The sequence below is a fragment of the Mangifera indica genome, chromosome 17, assembly GCF_011075055.1.
Source record: "Mangifera indica cultivar Alphonso chromosome 17, CATAS_Mindica_2.1, whole genome shotgun sequence".
In the NCBI taxonomy this organism is placed as follows: Eukaryota; Viridiplantae; Streptophyta; class Magnoliopsida; order Sapindales; family Anacardiaceae; genus Mangifera; species Mangifera indica.
The window spans coordinates 2,899,289-2,919,151 of NC_058153.1; the positions used below are offsets into that span (position 1 = coordinate 2,899,289).

The following is a 19,863-nucleotide window of genomic DNA, read 5'->3' on the forward strand; positions in this document are numbered from 1 at the left end:
TGACCCATCACCTTTGTAAGAATATATCTCAAACCAACCATCGCAATAAACAGGAAAACTTGATGTTTAAAATTTGTAAGAAAAACAAAGGAATTCAGATGAAGAAAGAGTTACAAAGTTATTAGAGTTTTAGAAAAGTTACAATTTTATTTAAATAAGGCCTACATTCCAACCACTGTCAATATTTTCCATTAAAAACTAAAAGTGAAACGGATTTTTCAGATTAAGAATTATTCGAAGTAAGGATATAAAACAAAAAAAAGCAATTCATCATATCTTATATTAGACCCCAACTACTATGATGATAAAAAAAAAAATCATTTGATAAGATTTAACTAAAAAAAATTTAAGAGTTGACATTTAATTAAAAAAAAATAGTTACAGACAAATTTAAAAAAATGTTAGAAAAGGCGCCAACCCTTCAATTAAAAAAGGGTTGGCGTAGGTTAACCCTTTTATAAAATAAAAGGGTTGCCCTTACTTGCAAAAAGGGCTGGCCAAATGCCAACCCTTTTTAAAATTAAAAACACCAATTCTTAGTGTTATGCCAACCCTTCTATTTTACTGCTATGAATTTTTAAAAGACGTCAACCCTTTTATTTTGTTGTTATGAATAATTTTTTAAAAAAGTACTTCTAGATGAAATAATGTATTGACATAAAAATTGATCAAGGTAAGACAATAAAAAACAGAAGAAAATGATAGTGGTAATTTTGTAATTTTTTATGTAACTCTCTACCAAGACAAGGAAAACAATACACACACGAGCTCCAAATTGGAATAAACAAGCATAAAAAATAAAGGAATTGAGTGCAATGGAAGAAAACAAAAAAAAAAAAATTCACTGGGGCCTGGGGGGTTGGCATTAACGTTAACACCAACTTGTTCATCATCTGAAATTTTTTTTGGGCTGTATTTTGGTATTTTATAACCATCACAATAACATTAAACAATATTATAACAACTTTAAACAATAGAAACAATATGAAATAATAGCATTAAACAATCTAATAATATAAAATCACAATAAAATTAAATTTTACATGAAGTTATGAACATGAATTTACCATACTTATTTCATTTTCAATTATTCATAAAGAAAACAAATAACATACGGGCTTAAAGTCAAGGCTGACCTAAATGTGGATGATTTTGCTATGAAATTTTTGCAGCAGATGTTAATTCTCTTAATAAATTTAGCAATTTTAGTTTTTCCCTCCCTTGTATCCAAGTTGAATTTTTTATAATGGTTTTCTCACGGCTTTTATTGTTCAATCACGTGTCTTCTTCCATGAATATTTTATTTTATCTTTTTCATGCTGCAGAAATTTCTTTTTCAGTTGAGGAAGAAAAGAGAAAAAGTTACAGAGAAAAAAAAAATCTCTGCATGGGTCATTTCAAGAGGGGTATTTTGGAAAAGTAAATTACTATTGTGGTATATTTGTTTAAGCTTTAGAATAAGTGACATATATGTATACACGGTAAAAAAAAAGATAAAAATTTCAATTTCTCTGTACTTTTTCCCCACTTTCTTGGAATTTGTTTGCATGCGCAACATTGGCCATCACCACGAAATCTACCTTTTATGTTACAGTCAATCTTCTTTACATAAATTTTCTCTGTTTCAGATTCTTCCAGGTGATTGAACTGGAAAATGAATATGCTAAAATATTGGGTTTATCTCATTGCCATTTATTTTATTCAAGCTTCTGATTAAAGCAACTTTTTTCTTTATGTTGCAGGTGCACGTTTTGCCTCAAATAGATTTTTGGGATATCTATGTTCTTGCTCAAGCGGTTTTCCCAAAGCCTTGTGGATCGATTTTTTACTTCTAATGTCGTGGCTCCTGCTTGGAGACACTGCTAAAATTGGAATCAGGCACCCCAAGCTTGGCCCTCTTGAACTGAAGAATTTCTCCAGCCAGACTCCTGTATTAGATGCTAAGAAGAATGCAGATAATTAAATCTTTCCTTTAATTGTTGAATATTAGCTGAAAGACAATCGTAATTGATCAATCAAAACATCGTTTTCCCCTAGTAAAAAGAAAAAAAAAAGCATATTATATATATTTGATAACACATAGTTCTCACAATATTGGAGGGGAGAACAATATTTTATTCCCCGAACTAACTGGCTGCTGCTATTGCAGGATCTAAAAAATAGTATAACCTTGTGTTATCAAATATATACAAGGCCCCATAAACAAAGAGGTAAGAGTAAATTAAACCCTAAAAAATGATTTAACAATGTTAAATTGTCAAGGAAGCTGCTTTGGGTTTGCTACTTCCCCAAGAGCATCTCAAAGCAATCAGAAGATTCCAACAATACAAAATCAGCATGTGATAGAGTGAAGCTCGTTCTTATTTACTTGACAAGCATGCCCCTCCAAGAGCTAAAAGACAGTTTTGAGTTGTTGGATTCAGCTTTCAAGATTGAAGTTGGTTTACTAACAAGAAAAAACAATCGCCTCTTGATATTGATTTGATTTCCTCTCAAGGCTCTGAAAATTTCACACCTTATTACACGAGTACATACTTTGAGGGACGAGACAAAGGTATTAGGGCAAATTTTAACAGAGGCAAAGCTTGTAATGTAAGACACTAGTGAGCAGTTTCCTTGTGAATGCATGCATCTTGATTTGAAGACTAATAAAATAAGATTGAGGGTTTAGTTATAGAAGAGAATTTCAAAATAAATACAGGAACGATGGGCTCTTGTGTTTTGATTGTCAAGATGATGACATAAAAAATGAAAGCGTTGATGACATGTTTAGTCACTAACTGATATACCCAATTTATAGTTTTATGTAAGATATATTATGATAGCGATAAAAAAAATCAATTAATCAATTCATATATTCACTATGATCAGGAATTGAAAAAACTATGAAAAAACTTAACATAAAGACTTTTTAACATAGTTCGCTCCGATGATTAGAAGGTCTATAATATATTATTAATTGTTTTTGATACAAAGATATGCATCATGTGAAAGATTCAATTTTGGATAAAGATCTTACGAAAGTAGATAAATTTTTATAAAGGTTGTGTATCAAAAGAATATAACTTTCGACGTTTGTGTTAGTTCTTATAATTTATGTTCTTAGAATTTGTCTCTTGTGACTTGTTCTTTCTTTTATATTGGTTCTTCACTTTTATAGCTCTGAGACAAAAAATTACATTTAAACAAGCAAATATAAGTATCCTTAGTTCACACATGATTCTCAAAATTTACTAATCTAATTGAACTAAAAAGAATACTTATAATAATGGCATGACCCTGATTTGGTAAGATAGGATAATTTTTCCTTGCTGGCACAAAAAAAAAAAAAAAGGAAAAGAATCTCATGGATGTAGATTAGATGCATTGCCTTGTGGGATTCGTCTTGCTGTTATGAACAAGAAGCATAATCGTGCCTTTGAATGATTGGTGAATATGAGACTTATTTAGTCATTGTTTGTATTACTAGTTGTTGATCATAACTCACTAAAAGTCATGCATAGGTGTACACTTAGATAAGTAAAAACTTTACCTTGTAACAAATCCCCCCAATTTGTAGAGTGCGAGTGGTATTACAAAAACTCGTTATCCTTTATATAGGCATATACGTGGAGATTCTGGGTAGGTTACCAAATATCGTGATGACGATATCCATACATTATATTTATAGCATTGTATGTTCAATTCATCACACAATAGAGTGATATTTAATCTTGATAATTATGATAACAAAGAATTTTCGTGGTTACACTTTGTGGAGATTCTGGGTGAGTTACTTATTTACCATACAATTAACAACAAAAAATTTTTTCCCCAATTCGTCACGCAATAGAGGACAAATTTTTTTTCCCTAGTGATGAAATTATTTATCTCCAATTCATCAAATATAAAATGACAAAAATTTTAATCCTAAAAAGTGGTTCCATAGTTGATTAATATGTTCTTTTCTGGACAAAACAAGATTATTTGGGACGGATAGTAATTTGTTTATAGAAAAAAAATTCTTCACAAAATGAGTATCATTTTATGATAAAACTGTATTTCTTCCATAATAACTAGTTATCAGGGACAACTTTTTTTATTTTTAATGGTCATTACCTTTTGCTAATGCGATTTCTCTGATGAATTTTTTAACATGTATGCAAAATGGGGCAGATGGATCATCATTCTGTTAGAAAATAGTAATCGAATTCACATATGTCTGCAGCTTTTCTGCAGTAAACAATTTCACAGTCGGAAGGCCAATGGGTGAAAGTGGGAAGTAAAACTATAGTTCTTTCTTGATCACATAGTCTTGAATAAGAATATTCTTTCCTAGTGCATAGTTAGCCCACCCAACTTTGACCAATTAATGAAATTGATTCATCTTCTTGGTTGAGAAAACTAGATCCAACCAGCCAGTCGATCTCTCCCATTGAGATTTGGTGACTATTGGATTCGCATTAAATAGTAATTCAATTGAGAGATCATTAGAATTTATTAACTTAGTTTTTATACAATCAGGGGACATGTTCTTTGATCCTCACGAAAAATGAGATTGACAGTGTTACAAAAATAAGCAAGAGCAGAATATCTTTTGCACAGCCAGGACCAAACTAAAAGGTGACAACAAGATAAAGATAAAGGGATGACTTTATAAAAAGAAAAAAAGAAACTCTAAAAGAGTTGCACTAAAAGGATCATTTTATTATACATGGTGGATTTTTCCACCACATGTTTTGACTTTAGCCATTTCATAATGGGAATGCATTAATGACCTTTGGAAATTTTGGTTTGAAAATGCTATATGCTTGTCTGGAGGGACGACCAAGATTTGTATAAATAGCCCCACCTCCTCACTTCATTTTCACTTCATTTTATACATACATTCTTCTTCCCCTCATCCGATTGTATAGAAAATTGCTTTCTCAATTTCTTCTCACTTTCATTCTCATTCATCTTCTTTATTTCAATTCCTCCCTCATTTCTTTATCTTTTATATTAGTTAAATTAATTTCATAACACATTTTTATTTTTAAATATTAAATATATTTAAAATGAGTTTAATATGATTAATCAAAAAGACATTTATGCCCTTTTTTACCAGAAGAAAACTTTGGAAGTAATTGTTTATGGTTGGCACTTTCGATTTATAGTAGAGAGACCTGTAGAATTTATTAACTTGGTTTTTCTTTGATCGTTACGAAAAATGAAAACAACAAAATGATCTCTAAATACCTATAACAAACAAACTGTGTAATATATTTTTTAGACAATTAATCGGCTCGATCACTAGTTAAATAATCTGAAAATCAACTGAGTTTCATCAACTTTTTCATCGGTTAACGTTTAGATTATAAATAAAAACTTTGAATATATGAATTATTTGCTAATTTTTGCTTAAAATAGTATTGGATATGGGTATCAATGAATCTAAAACACAAGAGATAAACACAAAATTTTCACTATATTTATAAAAAAAAAAAAAAGCAAATCTGATTTTCCATCATGCCTACACGATTACTTTCGAACCCAGTAAATTAATTAGGATATATATACTAGGAAGAAAAAAAAAGGGTAAAATGGGCATTATATCAAAGGAATCTTATTCATATGTAAAAGACGATAGCGTTACTTAAATGTATTGCTTCACTTTTAACTTTGAAATGCTCACCTAAAAGTGTTTTAGAAGAATGGATCCAAGGCAGGAATTATGTTTCTTGGCCTGGATCATTCTTCTCAAACACTTTCACCATCTCTTCCAAAGTCCTTCCTTTGGTCTCAGGCAAAAAGAAATAAAAATATACATCAGCTACCACCATGATTCCCGAAAGCACCAAAAACATCCCCCCGAAACTGATAGCCTCTGAAATGGACAGAAAAGACATCGCCACCGCCCCGCTCACCAACCGGTTCACCGATATTGCCAAGGCCGAAGCCTGTGCTCGTATCCTCGATGGAAATATCTCTGAAGAGTAAACCCAAGTTATAGGCCCAAGTCCTATGGAAAAGAAAGAAACATCTGCACAAACAGCAATTATGGAAACTACAATAGCCCACATGGGCTTATGGTTAGAGCTTTCAATGACCTTCGAGGCTCCGCCCAATACGGCCAATGACACAGCCATTCCGGTGGTGCCGATGAACAAAAGCGGCCGCCGTCCAAAACGGTCCAAAAATATAGCTGAAATTAATACAAACACAGTCTTGGATAATCCCATAATCACGTTTACACCAAACAGAGTTTTCTTGCTATGAATCCCTGCACCTTTGAACACCTGAGGAGTGTAGTAGATTACAGCATCATTGCCTGATGCTTGCATAAAAAAATTTATACCAATCGCCGCCACAAGCATCCGGCGAACGGCGGGGGTTGGTCTGAGAATCTCCATCCAGACCCCTTTTGTATTGTTGTTTTTAGATTCTTCATGGGCTTTTACAATTTCTGCAAGTCTCAGCTCAGATTCATGAGAACTTTGAGAAGTTTTAATCAAAACCGCCTTCGCCTCCTCGATTCTATCTTTACTCACAAGCCAACGGGGGGATTCCGGCATGATGATAACCCCGGCGGCGATGATAACAGAAGGCACAGCGGCGATTCCGAGCATTAATCTCCAGTTGATGTTTGGAGAGAGACCCGAAAAGATATAGTTGGAGATGTAACCAAGGAGAATGCCCATCACAATGAAGAACTCAGGAAGAGAAGCAAGGAAACCCCGTTTAGAAGGGGGGGCAATTTCAGATGTATAAACGGGGGCAATCATTAGGGCATAGCCAACAGCAATGCCAGCAAGAAGACGGCCGGCTAAAAGAAGCCCATAATTTGGTGCTAGTCCCATTACAATTGCACCCACTAAAAACGTCATTGCTGCAAGAACAATAGTGTATCGTCTACCTATCAAATCTGAGGTTTTCCCAGAAAGCAATGATCCTATAAGTGAACATACATTCAAACTACCCACTAAAATTTCTACCTTCACCGAATTGATTTTCATGGCATCTTTTATATAAAGAGCCGCCCCACTCATCACTCCAATATCTGCAAATACACCACTTGATCAATCAATCAAAATTCACATATTCATAAGACGATTAAAAAAATGTTAATAGAGTTATCCGGGGTGTTGAATTGATAGAACAACAAAACTTACCGTAGCCTAAAAGGACAGAATTTGTAGAGGCCAAAAGAGAGCAGAGGAGGACGTACTTGTTGAAACCAGATTTTCGAGGGGGCTTTTGAGAATCGAGTTCAATGGACTCCACCTCCATTTCACGTTGGAGACGAATTACTTTGAAGAAGGAAAGTGGGATTTGAGAGAGAGTGGTGGATTGGATTAGTATCAATTGCAGATGGGTGGCTTGATATAAGGGATGAAGAACACGTTCATTCTAACAGCATGACTATCTTCCCACCCAATCACATAGAACTTGTTTCAAGTACGCAGTTTTATTGCAAAGTAATGAAGCGGCTGCCTTCTAAAGTTTTATTTTTTCCGCAATATTATGTTACCATAATTTTTTCCATATAATTTAGGGATATTGGTAATATATTATATGATTAAATAATATTTTATTTTTAATTTAAAATAATCTATTTATAACATATAATTCATAACATATATTTTATATGGTTAAATTATATACTTAAAAATATATAAATATAATTTTATGATATTTTTTATACATTACATTGATCATGTTGCTTTTTCAGCCACATCCAAATTACTTTCTTATCTAGCTTTCCATACACAAGTGGCTTATCTTAATTTTTGCCATATAAAGCATGTCATATCGTATACTGTGGTCCTTATGCTGTTTGATTTTCAAGAATTACAAGGACATATTCCTTGGAGATGCGTTTAAGGTTAAAATATTTTGCCACTGGTTTTTAGGTTTTAATAGATTACGACTCCATTATCTTTATCACTCTCAAATCTTGAAAGATTGATGACAATTTCACCCCCATCTAACTCCACAAACTTTGATCTACACAGGTGATTGGCTCGACTCAACAATACCATTCTCACAAACGTTCTGTAATGGCCTTGTTTATTACCATCGGAAATCTCTCATTTGACTGTAGTTGATGGACATTAGTGACATCCCTATCGAAGTCCGAATGGTCTGTCATAATACATGAAAATATAAAATCATTTAAATTTGAACATCTTTCCAGGCATGTCATGCAAATGTATTAATATATGCAGAACAACAACATTCCAATTCAAAGAGTAAATTTTATTTTCTTGTATCCCTAACTTAAAAATAAGAACCTTTCCTAATAAATCCATCTCTTTACTAGCAATTTCCTCTCTGATTTCAATCGATGTTGTCTTCAAAGAGTAACTGAATCTCTTCCAAGCTTTTGCCTTTTGTTTCAGGTAGAAAGAAATAGAAGAAAATTGTACCCACTACCAAAATTCCTGAAAGTACAAAGAACATTCCTCCAAATGTTATCTCCCTTGATATGCTTAGAAATGTCATAGCCACTATCCCACTCACCAACCGGTTGACCGAAATCACTAGGCTTGAACCTTGGGCCCGAAACCTCGTCGGAAAAATCTCTGATGAGTAGACCCATGTAATGGGCCCAAGCCCGATCGAAAAGAACGAAACATCAGCGCAAACAGCTACCACACACAAAGCAATAGCCCATTCTGGAGTACCATTTGACCTCCCAAGATACTTTGTGCCAAAGCCCAGTAAGGCTGAAGAAATGGCCATCCCACCAGAGCCCAAGAGTAATAAAGGCCGCCTGCCGAATTTGTCAGAGTAAAATGCCGATACAAGAACAAAGGAAGCCTTGGCAATTCCCATGATCACTGTAACAGCTACAAGCTGCTTTCTGCTGTTAATTCCGGCATCCCTGAAGACTTCCGGGCTGTAATAAACGACAGCGTCGTTCCCGGAAGCTTGCATGAAGAAGTTAACTCCGATGGCGGCGATGAGAATCCTCCGAAGGGGTCTAGAAGGCCTTAGCAATAACTCTTTCCAAACTTCTTGACCTTGCCAATTCTTTGAAGAAGATGCAGGTTCAACAGTTTTCATCATTTCACTTAGTCTGAATTCAGCTTCCTCTTCCGAGTTTGAAGTTTTCATCAGGACCTGTTTTGCTTCCCCAAACCGGCCTTTCATGATGAGCCATGGAGGGGACTCTGGCATCGCCATCACACCCAAAGCAACAACAATTGAAGGCAATGCCGCCAGCCCGAGCATGAGTCTCCAGTTTATATTTTCCGGAAGGCTTGATAAAGCATAGTTGGAGATGTAACCTAGTAGAATTCCGATGGTGATGAAGACCTCCGGGAGGGAAGAGAGGAAACCTCTTGTTGAGGAGGGAGATATCTCCGCCGTATAAACTGGAGCAATCATGAGAGAGTAGCCAACTCCGATGCCGGCCACTAATCTTCCAGCCATAAGGAAGGAGAAAGATGGTGCAAATCCCATCAGCAATGCACCTATCAGGAATGCTGTTGCTGCTAGAACAACGGTGTATCGCCTCCCTATACAATCAGAAGTCTTGCCGGCGGCAAGTGAACCCACCAATGAACATAAATTTAGGGAACCCACCAAGATCTCAACTTGGGTTGATGTGATCTTCAAATTGTCCCTGATGTAAAGCACTGCGCCACTCATTACCCCAATATCTGCAGATTGAATCTTTAAAAATTATATCAAATCTGACAGGAAAATTCAAAGGAATGCTGCAAATAGAAGATAAAAAAGCAAATAAAACTCACCATAACCCAACAGAATAGAGTTTGTGGAGGCCAAAATGGCAGCTGCAAGCGCATATTTATTGAAACGAGCCTTTCTACCACACTTTCTCCGCTTCTCGTTTCGAGGCACAAGGGGTGAAGCCTCCGTGGGCGGTGTTTCTTCATTTCCTGTCTCTGAATCAGGAAGTAGCCGGTAGTAGCAGCGCTTTTCTGGATCTCCAGCAGAATTGAATTGCATGATAGGAAAGATTAAAATTTACACCAAAAGGCTACGTAAAAACATCGAATTCAGAATAAAGAAAACAGAAAATGTTGAGGCGTGTGGTGGACACGAAATTATTGAGGGTAAGGGCTTTATAGTCGTCCAGAAGAATGGCAAAGTCTTATTTTCTTGATTAAAGCATCTTTCTGAAAAAGTGAGAAAACCAGGCAGGGCCTGCTAAATGCAGAAGGATATAAATGGACATACCAGCACAGCATGAGTTCATTTTTCCTAAATAAACATGTATACCTATTTTCTTATTTATTTAACCATCTATACACGACAAAACTTACCCACTAAATCATGAGACCCAGGTGGGTTTTAATTTGGCTTTTACCACATTAATTATATTGCCATCTGGAGGGAAGGCAAGTGGCAATTTTTTCAAGCTACAAAATCTTATTTGATTAGGATATTTTTCTTTTCACAATTAATCACATTAAATGAATAAAATTATAAATTTAATATTTTATAAAATTAGAATAATTACTTTTATGTTTGAACTTTTTTATCATTAATATTATTTTTTACCGTTAGAAATAATAATAAATTAAATCGGGTCAAATTTAATAGGTTAAATCCATGGGTTCATTGGTTAATTTTTTATTAAAAATATATTTTGATTAAAAAAAATTTTAAATCATTCTTTTCTAAATCATTATCGATAATAAGTCGTATCAACCTGACCTACAGATTTTTTGTCTAAGCTTACGGCCGAAACCTGACCACTACAATAATAGGCTGAACTTTCCTATCCTAAACTTGTTTTCCAGACTTCGGATTGGTCTAATCTAATTGACATCTCTATTTCGGCAAACTTTCTTTTAAGCCTGCTTTGGTCTGATCCCACTAATATTTCTTAAACATTAGGTCCAAGCTGCTTCTGTCTCTCACTGGCCCCTCATTTTCAGGGAGGTAAAAGGTAGACTCTTCTGGTATAACAATTATGCCTGTTCATAAGTTATATTGAGATTATTATTATTGTTAATGTCTCAATCTGTCAAAATCATCTAATATGAACGCAAGTATCAAAAAGAATATTCTCTGTGAATCGAAAACTTTCTGTGAATGCTTTGCAAGATCATTCAGTCTCGTTTATTGAATCCGGATAAAAACCCTATAGGACTAATACAACAAAAGACAAGGAAATACAATTGCTCAAAAAGTTTAAACAGGGAAGGCCAAAAATTAGGCTAAAGACAGTACATTCCAAGCATGAAGGTCCATGTATCATTCCTCCAATAGCTAAATCAAAATCCCATGTAATTCATCTAAGTTCAATGCAACTAATGAGGAATGAAGATTTGGAAGCAAGCACAGACTACACAAGGAAAAACAAGCCACTAGATGATATCACAAAGTCTACATGGAGACAAGACTGTACAACTAAAGGTCGACAGAGAGAGCAGAGGGGAAGCAATGATGTAGGTCTATATTTGCAAACACTTAAAAACCAAGACAACTTTGTGAATGTAACAAGGGTGTGACTCAATTAAATGGGGGAGAATGTAATGTCCACCCTGAATTCGAAGATCGATAAGTGGATGAAAGCTTTCACATCACTACCGCATTACGAACATATTGATAAACTATCGATGCAATTTGGGAGATCCAGTGAACTGTAGTGCCAAAAATAAAAGTCCAGAACCAGAGATCCAATGCAAGGACCAATGAAAGAATGAGCAGAGCTAGAGTTTGGTAGCGATTCAAAGGCCAACCTAAAGCTTCGGCCATTGTCTTCAGAAATGGGAGGGAATTGATATTCAACTCTTGATTTCTAATGGACCAAGCTGTTATCCATTGAACCTGGGAAGGAAACAGGTCCAACTCCTCCCTTAGCCGCCTTGACAAGTCCAGCATGTGGCCACTACCATACAGAATGGCAATCTTACTGTGCCCCTCATCAATTGCTCTTCCAAGTGCTTCAATGGCAGCCCCGTTTCTCTCACAAACGATAACAGAACTCTCCTCTACATCTACTTTCATTTGACTGGACCTGTATTATAAATACTTTCAGCTCAATTCTCTAATCGGAAAAGATTCACCAAAAATAACAAAATCCTAACACACACTATTAGAATCAATTTCAGTCCCCATCCTTTTTCTAGCTACTGATGTAAATTAGCGATCCTCAATCAAAATTAGATGCAGCATGTAAACCAGAGAATGGAAACATACTAAAACCTTAAAGGTGGCACAAGGGAGACATCAAATGGTTTAGCATCTGAAATTCATGAAGTAATACTACATATATAAACAAATCTTACTAACTTATTCCTACAATCTGATGTGGTGGATTATGGTTAGGTAACTTTGAGGTGAGAGAAAAAATAAATAATCACATCACTAAATCACACGTTGTCACTTTAGTTTGTACAGATAAATTAGTAAGATTTGTTTATATACATAGTTTTATTCGAAATTCATGACCCTTTTATTTGGTGGAAATGATCAAAAGTTGGATCCCACCTAACACAAAACTAGAGATAAATGAAGAAACAATGCTCTTAGTAAGATCAGAATATCACCATAAAAAAATTTCCTTTCAGATAGCTGATTACAAATTTGAACATTCTAGAATTGTTTTTTCAGCATTAGCAAGCAGTAGTTCTACGTCAGTCACTACAAAGGCCAAGTTATATTGTGTGAAGAGAACAACTTGATAGCAGTATGTCATTCCAAAACCAGCAAAATTGGTACATGATATAACACGAGACACCGATAATCACATCTTGAAGCAACTATCACATCTATGTCAGTAAAACAAATTAACTGATCGATACTTACTCAGACGTAAATTGCTTTGCCAGGAAAACCTTAATAGCTGCACAAAAGTCAAGCCTAGATAATGCTTCTAGCTCTGGATATTCTGATGGCTGACTTCCCACATCCGAGCAGATACTTCCAATAATGACAAGAAAAACAAGTGGCATAGGAAGCACACGTGAAGCTTTTAGAAGCTTGGATCTCCAAGTACCAAGGTCTTCTGGAATTGAAGGCTGCACCATAGCTTTAGTTGGTTTGAGGGTCATATTCCCTGCAGATTTGAAGAAGCTTTCACCTTTTTTAAGCTGAAAGAACAATAAAGCAGTATAAAAATGTGGGAGTCAGCTGACCTGACATATAGAGCACGGATACAGAAATTAATCGACACTTGAGGAATGTATATAATCATTAATGGCTGAAAATTTCCTTTCTAAAAACCCAGAACACTAAAACAAATATGTTAAAAGAAAGCAGAATGGCAAGTATTTTTGACTTCCTTCCTAATCAATTTAATGTAAGCTGAAGTAACTCCCAAAAGCTTATATAAAGAGACAGAGAAATTAGCAAAAGCAAAGATGAATTACCAGAAGTAACTTGAAAGTCTCGTAATCAAGATCTGCATTATACCAATTCTCAGCTTTGTAATCAAGGCAGTCTAATTGAAAATCAAGCATAAGAATTCGAGCCATCTGCCTTTGAAACCATTCTACAATGTTGAAACCCCGTGAGCGTGAACCTTTGAGTTTCTTTGTAGCAGCAGGATTTCTTCTGTTTTCTAAACTTTTCCTACTAGCCACCATCTCATAAAGGATACAATCATAGTTCTCAAGTTCCTTCTGGAGAGTTTCAAAATATCTTACATAGGAAATTTTACATCAATTTATCAAAGTTAAAAAAAAAAAAAAAAAACCAGAAAGAGAACCGGGACAAATCGCAATTGAAAATAACTAAAATAATACGTACTCTTTATCAGCGATGTGAATTGTTGAGACTAAATCAACCTGAAAAACCCCAAATTTAAAAACCATATAAGAAAAGAAAAGAAAGATAAGAGATAAAGGTAAAATAAATAAAGTGATTGTATGTGTATGTGCCTGAAGAAAAGGGGGAAGAAGAGACCAAGGAAGCTTCTTTTTGTAAGAAACAACAGCAGTCTGCAACTAAGCGGTGCCTTTCCAGCTACCTCTTTTGAATCTCATAAAATCGGCAATTGAATAATTCTCCGAAAACTGCTCCGCAGAGCCATCTTCAATCAACGAAGATGAAGCAACTATTTTCAAAGAAGGAAATCTCAGAGGTTTTTGTTTCGAGAGTCTTGAAGGAATAGGGTTGAAGGGCCTGAAGTTACATAAAGTAAAACTGAATCTGAGCCTGCAAGGAGAAGAGGTGGAACATGAGTCCGTGAAAAGAAAGGGTAGTATGGAGACCATCACTTCTGTCTCGCTCTTCACAAACAAATGGATTCGCTCCTGTTTCTGTTTTTTACCAGACTTCTGGGGTTTTGGCTTATTTGGTTTTATATATTTATTTATTTTTGTTATTATTATTTTTAGGTAATGAGAAACTGATTGAGCTATGATTAATCGAGACTAACTTAACTATATCTAATAAGTAAAACTCTAAATTTAATAATTAATTTTATAATTATTAGATTAGACTATTCAAGATTTTTGTTATAATTATTTCTATCTTTTTTTTTTACTCGATCGATTACATTATTAAGTGATCGATTCCATAATTATTATATTAAATAAATAAAAAGATTAATCTTGATTCCTGTAAAACTGTAAATGCATTCATCATGCTCCAAATACACCAAGCACTTGCTTGTTAGCCATGGCAATTAATGTTACAAATGGATGAAAAATTATGAGTAATTTATCTTAACAAAAGCTGTAACCCTGCTTCTAAATCCTCTAAGGTGATAGTTCTCAATTCATCAGTGTCTATACAGTCAAAACTGAGCCTAAGATCCAAATTCTCCCTAGCATTGACTAACAACGGATCCACTAAACCTCCATTCATCTCCTTCCTCTGTTTTTCTGTTGTCACTCTCTCTATAAGACCAGCAATGGCCTCTATGCTACAGGAAGAATGCAATTTAAAACCATACAGCAAGCTATCCTCTCCTTGATTGTTCATCTTGATATGGAGGATACTAGCTAGTTCTTCAGAACTGAAATCATTAAAATGAAAAAACTTGGTGACCCTTCGGCAGAAGCCTTCGTTGGAAGCAATTACACGTTTCATTGGTTCACTATAGCCGGCAAATATGACAACAACTTTTCCACTGTCCATTACAGACATGATCTCTTCTAAGGCTTCCAACCCATAGTCCTTATCATCCGATTTCTGCACGGGTATGAGGCGATACGCTTCGTCCACAAACAGAATTCCTCCCTCTGCTTCTTTGATCTGTGCATGATACATTGTATATTAGAGCGTTAAAAAAAGTTTGCTGTAACAATAAAAGTTTAAAACGTGATTTAAGAAAGTTAAGTGGAGGACCTTTCTTCTAGTTTTTGGTCCAGTATGACCAACAAATTCTCCAACCAAATCTGTCCGCTGTACTTCTGTTACCTTGTCAGTTGGTAGAATCCCCACCATATAAAGTAATCTTCCAAGAATTCGAGCTATCATCATCTTACCTGTTTGATATAAAAAAATCATCTGATCATTTAACCGAACAAGATATAACATGTGATCTACATTATATAACGTTTATTTCATGAAAATTACATGAACAAATCAACCACTAAATCTTTATTCGTCATTCCTCCTGCTTCTCAAACCAAAACCGGAGTCTTAAAAGATATTGTTAAAGGCATCATAAGAAAGAAAAGAAGCATCAAATACTAATCAAGATCATAATTGGCACACTCCTAGAAGTTATATTACCATAAGAACATGAAGGATTGAACTTCACCACAAACAGAAAAGATTCGTACTAAGATAGGAAGGTCTAAAAGAGGAGCAGTTAGTGAGTTACATATACTTTCTTAAGGATTTTTAATGCACCAGTGGAATCAAATCAGAGAGAAATAAAGAGAAAAATAGGGGGAGGACAAAACAAGAAAGCATAGGTAAAATCGCAACAACAAATACATCATAATTTCTAACAACAAAGAAAGGAAGCAGAATGACACAAAAATACAAACATATCAGCATTCATTCACTCAAAAAGAAATTAAAAAACAATTACCTGTTCCTGGATTGCCCAGGAATGCCATATGAGGAGGTCTTCTAGTGCCTACTTTCAGTCCAAGGGCCCTGCGCCTCTCATCCAAAAGCATACCCTTTGCCCATTTCAGAAGTTGTATCTTAAGCTCATGCAACCCAACAATTTTTGATAGTTCATTTTCAAGCTCATCCATCTTGGCTTTTGTCTGGCTGCAAGCTTCAAGTGCCCTACTCTTTTGCTGCTCTTCATGATGCCAGAGTAACAGTTCACGCAACATTCCACTTCCTGGGCCTTTCAACAGATGATCAAGAGGAGTCATGCCCTCCTACAATTCAAAGGTTACACCAGTACAACTATTTAGCAAGACAGAATATTCTAAAAACTTCAAATGCACAGCACAATTGTAATCCATATTACGTTGTCCACAGCGCTGCAATCAGCATTATTCTCAAGCAATGTCTTGACAGTTGAGCAGTCTTCAGCTCGGATTCAGTACCAAACAGAAAGGTGTAGCGGTGTCATTCCATTCTGCATGTAAAAGATAACGAATTCAACCATATTCCAGAATAGATTAAATATTCTCCAAAAAGAGGGCCTAAGGTGCTCGAGGAATTACATTAGCTTTGGCTTCAATAAAAGCACCATGAGCAAGAAGTAAGCGTGCAGCCTCGTTGCACCCATTCTTGGCAGCCATATGCAGAGGAGTTTCTCCATACTGCAAAACTTAATAAATTAGTTCCAAAAATATATAACCCAATGTAATAAACACTCAATTAATTCAAAAGGGATATTCTTTAAGTCACATATAGAACATTGATTCTACTATGAAAAATAAAATAGAAAAAAAATTTACTTACCATATTCTTTGCCTCCAACTCAACCTTATCATTTCCTTGCCATTCAACCAGAAACTTAACTATTTCAGCCTTGTTGTAACCAGCAGAAACATGAAGGGGTGTCTGCGACATCTGCACTTGAAGAAAAATGAAGAGAATACATAAATTGGAAAATAATATACCTACAACTAATATGTCCTATATGAGTAAATGTACAAACAAATTATATGAATTTATTCATATAGTCTGACATAGTGGCATCAGATAAAATGATTTTAAAGTGAGAAAAAAAGTAAACAATTATATTACTCAATCACATGTTGTCATATCAATTTACACAGATTAGTTTGTATAATTTGCTTGTACACATAGTTTTATTCGTTCAATATTTTCCAAGAAACTGAAGGACATGAAAATATTACAATAAATGGATGGGCAATAACATTATATAAAAGCAGATAGCTAATCAAAACGGAATTATCACACATCATCAAGAGACACAGTTACTAGAAGTTAGTCATCTAAACTCATGAAAAACATATTGACCATATGGACTAGAAAAAAGGAGATAAGGAATCCTTAGCCCAAATCATTTAGGCCATTCTGCTTTTTGCATGAAAGCTAAGGCAAAACAAAACCAAGATTCCAATAGTATCTAACTCATCCACAGTCTCATTAACTAAATTTGTGACAGAAGCTTCTACTGGTTATAACCTAACAAAGAGCAATGGAATAAATAGTATAAACTAAAACCAACAACATCCAAACTGAGTTCACGTTAGATCTAAGCTTATTATCATTTTAGCTCACACCTGATTAGATTATTGTAGACTGTCTCAACAAACCTAGTTGGATCTATCCTCTGCAATCGAGAAGCCATGGATGGCGCAGGTTCTGGGGGATCGAGTACCCCTCTCACAGCCGTGTAAGTAATGTTAATTTTTTAATTCTAGAGTTTACTATTGCAGGAATAGGCCAAAATCTTTAATCTGCTTTTTCTCAAATTCCTACCAAAATCTACTCGATCACACATTTAGCTTCAAGCATCACTTTTGAAGGAGTATGAGCGATTATTGAGGTGAGGTCGATGGTTAGATTACCAGGTAATATTCTTTTCTTGGGTACACATCATAATGCTATAGGACCAAAACAAATTATTACACTGATAATCTATCTGGCATTGTCGAAGGGGTTTCTTGCTGGAATCTCAGCCTCATGAACTTGTTTATGTCATTCTTTGCTGGCAAGTTGACTTGCTTTAACTGCTACTTCTTTTTCTCTTTGGAATTGCTTCCTTTTCGGATAGGAATTGACAATGACAGCTTAGGCTACATGGGGGAAATCAAGTTAAAAAAGAAATATTGAAATTCCTTATAATTCTGGTAATTAGAAGATTTTCTAAATAGCGAAATTGTGGGATTTTTTTTTTTTTTTTTTTTTTTTTTTGCAGGGAAGAGCATTCTATGCTGCTGAAGCTGATGGACATAGGAACTGGGCTGGGAATGGAACTCAATTTTCATTCACAGATGCAATGGAAATGTACAGAGAAGCCGCTGGGCTATCAGTGTTCTCTCTTTCTCTTGCGTGTGCCTTCATAATTCTCTCAAGCACTAGCAGCACATTCCCAGGCACCTGAGTCTCACCCAAGAAATCAAAGCTACATCAAACCAATGCATACTCTTAAAAAGAAAAGTACTAATGAAGCAGCTGGCGTTCATGGTTTTCCACCTGCAGCTTGAGGTGGCATAGGGTCGGTCGGGCCATGCCAGGCTGATCCTGGCGTGGCTCACCTGGCCCACGTTTGGACAAACTTTACTGTAACTAGCAATCCTTATAAGGCCTTGAAAGGCCCAATCCAATATCATCATGGATCAAAGGCCCATGCCCAATCAAAAAGTGGGTGTCATTGTCAGAATTGTTTTGGCACCTTAACCACTTGACCACGCCGTATTGAGTGCAAAGGTTGAGCCTGACCGGAGAACAGTGAGTCAGTCAAGTGTCTTAACTCCACACGGCGAGACCATTGTTACTTCGGATTGGAATCTCACGTAACAACGTGAAGTTGTTAAATATTTGACCGCATCAAGACAAGTTCAAATTTTAATATTATGAGTGAGGAGCTTATGGCTCTTTTGTAATAAGACTATTAGTCGTAATTGGACGGCTTAGACGAATGTTTTCTTTAATGTAACAAGCTAATTATAAGGTCTTTCTTATTTATTAGTTTGTAGAATAATAATAAAACTATTTTTAGTATATAATTTATATTTATAAATAATATATCATTATATAATTATATATTATTTTATTTTTAATTTAAAATTATTTAATTACATACTAATATATATCTAAAATATTAGTATATAGTTAAATAGTACACAAATTGGGGAGGTTTGATTGAGATTCGGAGGATAATATTTGAGGGGCGTATGTCATGCCACTAATTATGAGAAAGCATATTAAAATATCAAAAGAAAGGGGCATGACATGTGGTGTGAACATTTTTTGTCATGGGCCCCATTGCCGCTCCCTCTCTAAAATTAGGAATGACGCAAAGTTACCCACATTCACATTATTAATTTCTAAATTTGCAGTCAATTCTCAATTTATTTTCTTCTTGAGTTTACGTGGCACAACTTATGGATTACACGACAGTAAAATAGTCAAACAGTTCTTATGTATATAAATTTTTCAGCTTAATGTTATTTTGAGGCCAAAAGACTATGTCCCACCCGGGGTTTAGTGAGATGACAAATACCCATCTATTATCTTTAAAAATATATAAATATTCTCCTGTCACCTAATTTTATTAGCTTAAAATTAAATTATTTTTTTATCCTTTTTTATAACAAAAAGACCCTGTAAAATAAACCAAAAAACCCAAATACATAGATCTCTAAATAATTTCAACAAATACCTTTTGCTCATAAAAATAAATAGCTCCAATAATACAATCTCAGGTGAATGAGTAACTCTCGAATACACACAAATCTTAAAAAAAATGTATTGCTTATCGATAAAAAGTTGTATCGTTAGAATTGTATATCTCTATAAATATAACATGTTTGTTGAAATTAACGAGGGATTTTACGTTTGCTTTTGTCTAGTTAAATTACTTCA

General features: G+C 34.9%; 2 protein-coding genes and 2 pseudogenes across 2 annotated transcripts; all 4 read right to left on the minus strand.

The window, feature by feature from the left end:
• Window positions 1–5,562: 5,562 nt before the first annotated feature.
• Window positions 5,563–7,464, minus strand: LOC123200200 (polyol transporter 5-like). The gene is made up of 2 exons (XM_044615352.1): window positions 7,131–7,464; window positions 5,563–7,018 (listed from the first exon to the last, which is right to left on the minus strand). Exons 1-2 carry the CDS (start codon window positions 7,246–7,248, stop codon window positions 5,691–5,693), a joined length of 1,446 nt encoding a protein of 481 aa, XP_044471287.1. The 5' UTR covers window positions 7,249–7,464; the 3' UTR covers window positions 5,563–5,690.
• A 538-nt stretch (window positions 7,465–8,002) lies between these two features.
• Window positions 8,003–10,154, minus strand: LOC123200369 (polyol transporter 5-like). The gene is made up of 2 exons (XM_044615538.1): window positions 9,720–10,154; window positions 8,003–9,626 (listed from the first exon to the last, which is right to left on the minus strand). The coding sequence occupies exons 1-2, from the start codon at window positions 9,934–9,936 to the stop codon at window positions 8,299–8,301; spliced, it is 1,545 nt and encodes a 514-aa protein (XP_044471473.1). The 5' UTR covers window positions 9,937–10,154; the 3' UTR covers window positions 8,003–8,298.
• An 875-nt stretch (window positions 10,155–11,029) lies between these two features.
• On the minus strand, window positions 11,030–14,218 carry LOC123200009 (annotated as a pseudogene).
• Window positions 14,219–14,570: 352 nt separating this feature from the next.
• LOC123200419 lies at window positions 14,571–18,181 on the minus strand (annotated as a pseudogene).
• Between the last annotated feature and the right edge of the window lie 1,682 nt (window positions 18,182–19,863).